This window comes from Myotis davidii, unplaced genomic scaffold, assembly GCF_000327345.1.
Source record: "Myotis davidii unplaced genomic scaffold, ASM32734v1 scaffold1107, whole genome shotgun sequence".
In the NCBI taxonomy this organism is placed as follows: domain Eukaryota; kingdom Metazoa; phylum Chordata; class Mammalia; order Chiroptera; family Vespertilionidae; genus Myotis; species Myotis davidii.
Genome location: NW_006300016.1, coordinates 190,065 through 196,953, shown reverse-complemented (window position 1 = coordinate 196,953; position 6,889 = coordinate 190,065). Strand labels below are relative to the sequence as shown.

Here is a 6,889-nt window from a genome sequence, read left to right as displayed (position 1 = left end):
GTTTGGATTCCTCTTTCACTGAAGCAAGCAAGCCTCAAGTTCAGTTTAAGCTGCCTGGCTGCCTGCCGCCATCTTGGCTGGCTGTTAATTTGCATATTGCCCTGATTAGCCATCGGGAAGGGTAGCGGTCGTATGCTAATTACCATGTTTCTCTTTTATTAGATAGGATTACATTTTACTTTCAATATTATCTTGTATTGGTTTCAGGTATACAGCATAATGGTTAGATGATCCTATACTTTACAAAGTGTTCCCCAATATTTCCAGTACCCAACTGGCATCATACATAGTTATTGCAATATTATTGATTATATTCCCTATGTTGTATTTTATTTACATCTTTTTTGGGGGTTAACTACCAATTTATACTTCTTAATCCCTTCACTATTTAATTTGAAGGTAAGTTGCACCATGCTATTTAAGCACTAAATACTTCGGATTATAGTTCTTAAGAGTATATTAATCTCCAACATCATTCAGTATCCTGTTCAAATTTCAGTTTACTAACCTGCCACAAGACTCTTCCTCTTGAGCTAGGATCCAGTGTAATAAGCTCACACATTGGAATTGGTTGTTATCATGACACTTGCTTGCAATGAAATGTCAAGTTTCTCAAAGATTCTATGTTTACACACCAATAAATTTAGTAAACTTTACTGCAGTTAAATTCCAAACAATGGTGTTTATCTTTCTTTCCTTGAGAACATTGGAAATGCATTTTTCAGCTAATTTTAGGTAAAAATAAAGGAATTTTATTGAATTACTGCTTGGTTGTATAAACTACCTCAATCTTCACCATATAAATTTATAGAAGAGGAATTTGAAGACAGAAAGACTAAAATACTTAAGCCACATAGTATTACTAGAGTTAAATCAAATTTAATAAAGTATTATATATTTTTCCAATGAAATAGGTTATTTTTGTCATATATATATTTCCTATATGTATAGAGAAACTTTTTTCATGTTTACTAAATTTAACGAATATATGAAATGCAAAATTTTTTGCTAAGGTCGACCCTAAAATCAATTTATACTCCTTAAATGTTCATTAACTAATAACCTCCAAAAATTTGAAGTATCAGAGAACCAGTCTGAGATAAAAATATTTGCTGTAGATAAACCACACTTATACATCATAAGAATGTAATGCTATTCTAAATATAAAGTTAAGCATGTATATGTATTCCATTGTCATCAGAGTTTGTTGAGAACCAAGTGCTATATTTAACAACGAATGAATAACACTGCTAAATTGCAATTTTACTTTTTCAAGAGTTATCTGGCAAAATAAATTAGTGAAAAAATAATTGATTTATTTTTCAGATTTGTGCCACTCCTTCTATTAGTGTTGATATTAAATACCATATTTTTCACAGTGTAGCATTTTGTTTACATGAGATACTCAGTTCCTCACTATGTTTTGATGAAGTAGCTGACTCACAATCTCTAAAGAAGTAATAAACTAATACTGTTTATAATCAAATTATTCTAGCAGGTCACACCTTGAGTGTGCATGTGATAGGACAAAGAAGAAAACTTCATGGTACACTAAAGAAGTTTGACTTACATCTATGCTTATAATCAGTTCATTTCTTTTGACATCACCAAGGCTACAAGTTAGGTGCCCAGTGTTTGCCTTGTATCTTAGAATGGACAATAAACTATGAGTCTTAAATGAAATGCATATTTCTATTACAGGAGGTGCTAAGTCAAATTAAAAACTTAATTTAGATTTCCTTACATAGAGTGACTAACTCTATATGGTCATTTTCTGAGGAAAGGCCATGGACAAGCACTGTTAAACAGTGTTTACCAGCAGATGTTTTACCAATATTTGTCAAGCAGTCATACTGAGATTGGATAGTGTACAAGGCAATATATTGATCACACAGATATCAACCCAGCATACATCTAGTGCACAAAGATGCTGACTCAAACAAAAGTATTAATTGCTTTGTTTCTCTTTTTATTCTTTCTAAATTTATACAGCTGACCATGGCTCCTCACTCCATGGAAAGGGTACGTGTTCGCTTTTGTCCTTCTGCTCTTGGAAGAGCTGGTCAGCAAGCTACTCTTACCTTCTACTGTGCTCAGGTATGATAGAGTATTCTTAGTCCAAGTCAAGTTAATTAAATTTTAAAGTCAACAAATAAGTAAATCTTATTCATCCAGTTGACATCTTTTGCAAGCAGAATAAGCTTATTATAAACTATAATTAAATGAACTTTTGGAAATATAATATACCTCATGCATGTGCAAGCATCTAAAAGAGGCATCTTTATGTCCTTAGATTGCTTGAGTGAAGGAGAATATATACCCAGATTTTAAAAATATATATATCTTTATGTAAATACAAAAATTGATGTCATTTATGTTAATTTTCTGACTTGGGTTTCACTACTCAAATTTTCGTGAACTTAAATATAAACTGTAGAAAATGTGATCTTGCAAATATCATGTTATTTTTTCACTTTATTTCAGCTGTACAGCATTCTTGGATAATAATTTTTCTGTATAATAATAATTTTTAAAAACAAAAATTGTTAATCATTTTTTAAGCATCTCTAAGCTTGCTGTATGCCATGCTTAGTTATCTCAGTTCATTCTCACCACAGTCCTAAGGTGAAAGGGTTATTAACCCCATTTTACAGATCAGGAAACTGAGACATAGAAATAAAGATCAGGTAGCTGGTAAGAGGTTGAACACAAACCTCAACCCAGCATGTTTGGCTTCAACCCATTTTCATGACTACTTATTTTTACAACTACCTACAGATTGCCAATTGATTAAAACTCTCTTACTGCCAGTGAAAACTTTACATAACCTTTTGCATTTATTATTATTTTGTACTTCTTCAAGTGTTGATAGGGAGGAAAGTAAATGGATATCAGAACTTTAAATCCTAAGGGGCACCAAGGAACCTGCCATCTGAGAGGCAGTGGAATCCCATATAATACAATGTCAGTGCAAGCCTTGTGTGTGACTGAAGTATCCTCTTTTCTAAAACAATGTGTAACCTTTAGGAAAAAAAAATGAGGCTATTAAATTTCCTATATGATTATTGACTTATACATGACCTGAAGCAATACTATGGAAGTTCGTGTGCCTCCGAAATATTAAAGAAAACAAATAGTAATCCTTTTCCTACAGATGGGAAAGTACAGTGGAGATTATATTATTTTACACAAATAATTTTAAGAAGGCACACTTTTAAATAATATAATTGCTTCTTAGCAGGTTTAGCCCCTTCATCTTACTTAATTATTGGGGACAATTTAGTAGCTTGTATTTCTGATGGAAATTATATCTGCTCAAGGATAATCAGGCACATTAGCAGGGCAATTACCAGTTCTGCATCTTAATAGCTTTAGAAAATCCTAGCCTAGACATTGAATGTGAAATTCTTAATCAAACACAAAGAACTCAGACAAGTAATGAACTGAAGCCTTTTATAAATCAATTGTACATTGGTGCTTGATTTCAGTTGCTCCCAGCACCTCCAAGTTGTAGCAAATCTCCAAGTATTCATCTGTGGTTAGACCTTGGCCCATCATTCATTCATCCTTTCAGCTACAGGGTCCAGACCCAGAGCCCTTCAACCTTTTAAACGTATTACCCTAACCTTTCTGATTGTTTTGCCTTTTCTTTTTTTATCCTTTTTTTCCCCATCTCTGAATCATTCGAGTCTTCCTCTTTTATTTAATTTATCTAGTCATCCTAATGTATTAATTGAATGAACTTTGGAAAATACAATATACATTATGTAAGTGTAGACATAGGAGAAAAATCGTTTTTTAAATAAAGTTTTCGGGTTTGCGCTTCTAAGAATTTGCAATTACTTTAACTTTTAAGGAAAAATTCATGTAGATTTCTGTCCCTCTCTTGATTTCACTGATAAATACATTTGAATTGACATGTACAACTGAGTAGCTGATTAATCGAAAAGCTAGTAATGGCAGTTCTTTTAGGGTAAGTTTTAAGTATTTCTGATTGTTACTCTTTGCTGAACTTAAGGAAATGGCTGTAGATTTTTATTTATTTCGTGGATTTCTGATTTGAATCCGTATACAGAGCTCTTCATTGTCAAATCCAATTTTAGGCTGAAGTGATTGTCAAGATTTTGAATCTTAAGATTAATTTGGTTAGGATACCACAACTACGTATATCATGAACTCATATTATGCTGCTGGATTCTGTAAATGAGATTGTGTTCCTGCCTGTCAGAATAATAGGAATAGTAGTAAGCAGCAAATGTGGTAAGGGGGCCTTCTGAGATATTTTTGTTGGTTTTCAGTTGTTTCATTTTTATTTTCAAATAGTTGCCAGTATTTGTTTCATTTGTACTTCACTGTGTGACTCACTGCATCTAAAGGTCAGACTAGCAAAAATTAAGGAAAGAAGACAAAGTCAGAGTGGTATTATCTCCAGGCCTGTCTATGATCCTACATACTGTCTTTGGAAAACTTTGTTGCTTCTTAGCCAGTTCTAATGCCCTTGAGCTATACTCAGTGTGCAAGCCATTTTTACTATCTTTTAACTCTACTTTTTTTCTTTCAGAAACATTGTAATTGGATCTTTAAAGTTTCTTTTTACTGTGTCTCCTTTCAAAGAAGTTTGAGATAAAGATGGGATAAGAAATGTTATTTTTTAATGCATATTTTTGTTGAGATACTTTTTAATTTTCCTCTCTGAACCCAAGAGCATAATTTAAGCAATGCTAGGGCAAGTGTTGTATACTAGTGTTCCATCATGGTGGGATGTATTCCCAATGGCTCAAAGTAACCTCATTTCTTTCATACAGGATTTATTTAATTAAGTAGCCAAAAAATAAGTAATTTACATAAATTGTTCGTAATTTATTTTAACCCAGCCAACCAATTACATGTAATCAAATTAGGACATCATAAGTGAAAATCTAGTGAACTTACATTTTGCAAGTAGAATATCTAACTAATACAGCCATTTGAAGATAATATGCAGATAAAACTTGCCTTTATTCATCCCTACTCAGAGATAGCTTTGTATCATTTCCTGTCCCACTTTGAAACAATCTTAAAGTAAGTTTCCCTCTTCTTACTGTAATTTAGGCTTGGAAACGTCTATGTAGTTAGAAAGGTTATAAACTAGGCCATTGCATTTGTTGGATTTTATTTACTGACCTCTTCATTCCTTTACAACATTAGTATTTAGTGCCGAACTGAATCACAGTCTATTGTGCATACAGTTGTACACATTGCCTTTTAATGGGACATCGATCTGTGCCTCACCTTCTTTGCCTTCATGTGATCATGAAAACTGTGTGAGTTCCACTTGACATTCACCCTAGGATTTGGAAACTTTGTGCAGTTTTTAGTACCTCATTTGTTAGACAAGTTGACTTAAAGAAACATCAACCTTGAGCAGAAATGCAAGGTTTTCATTAAGATATATTTTTAATGCTGCTATAAATACCCCTATGCTCTCCTTTTTATCAGTGTGAAAACACATTGATTTTTCAGTAAAATCAAAAGGAATTTTAAAAAGGAGGAAAAGATAAAACAGGGCATGTTAAATATTAACAACCAAAGTTTTTTATCTGCCAAAATGTTTACATGTATTAAATTTATTAAGTGTTGTGAATTATGACATATATGCTACGCATGTTTATCTTTAAACAGTTTGAAGAATGGAAATTCCTCCTTTCTGGAGTAGGACTATTTCCCCAGCCTCTAGAAATAGAAAGAATCAACACCCACCTTCACCAGCTAGCATCTCTGGCTATAATTTTCAAAAATCCCACAGATGAACATGTTTTAATCGATGTCCTACTAACAAGTAAGTTGTTTTTCTTATATTTTACCTATGTTATTTTGTAATTATTAATCAAATGTATTTGATGATAGAATCAATGTATTATAGAGATAGTGGATATGGTAGAGATTCACTACGAAAAATCATAAGGTATGAAAGATGAGGTATCTTGAAATCATAGGATGTAAATGGTGGAACCAAAATCAAAAATTAAAAATCTGTGTAACAAGTCAAATTCTTCTCATTTGACCTGTAAAGCCAAAAATGCAAATTAATAGATTAGTAAGATTCTTATGATTATTCAAATATGCCAATGCTTAGTCCTTAAAAGTTTATAGAACTTCAAGTGTTCTGATATTGTTTCCTTTCCCCATTTTCTTTATAAATAGCATATTTGGATTAAATTTTGGTTATAATCAAGCTTGTTCTCTTTTTCCTGTCAGATTGACGATGCATGTTTTTAAATTAGATTGTTTGGAGTTTTTTATCACTTTTTATTAAATGATCAAATAATTTGGGTCTGAAGTAAAAATCAACTCATTAGTTTTGCCAAACACATTTTAAATCTATTGTATATTACTAATTTTATCTTTTCAACTATTATTATTACTTCTACTAAAACTGCTACTGCTGTGATCCATTTTATATAGTTCAAATGTTGAGCTAAAAGGAATACATATGTTAAGTTCTTTGATATAAATAAGCAACTTACTCTCCATAGTAATTATATTGCAATTCATGCTGCCATCAGGAGTATATTACAGACTCTATCTATTTTCCTGAGCCTTATAAGTGCTTACTAATATCATTCTCCTTAATCTCCCTCAATCTGATTGGAGAAAAATAGTATTTTATCATCATTGAAAATTAGTTATTTTTTGTTTAATACTGAAACTGAACACTCATTTACCTATTAGAGTTTTCATCTTTCCTCGTCATCTCTTTATGCTCTTGGTATAAAATAATTTTTAAAAAATAATGTCATCTGATGTGAAATTCCCTTATGAATACATTGGCTGTGGTAAGGAGAGAGATGCCAATGTTTACTAGCAGTTGATTGCTGGCCCAAGGAAGTCAGCATTTTATTTTATTTTT

The 6,889-nt window shown here is 32.0% G+C and overlaps 1 protein-coding gene across 1 annotated transcript in view; it reads left to right on the top strand.

Moving 5' to 3' along the window:
• The window catches only part of CFAP47 (cilia and flagella associated protein 47), a 458,234-nt gene that overhangs the window by 385,080 nt on the left and 66,265 nt on the right, over window positions 1–6,889 (top strand). The window contains 2 exon segments of the mRNA XM_015571970.1: window positions 1,993–2,097; window positions 5,662–5,818. Coding sequence (XP_015427456.1) covers window positions 1,993–2,097; window positions 5,662–5,818 — 262 coding nt within the window.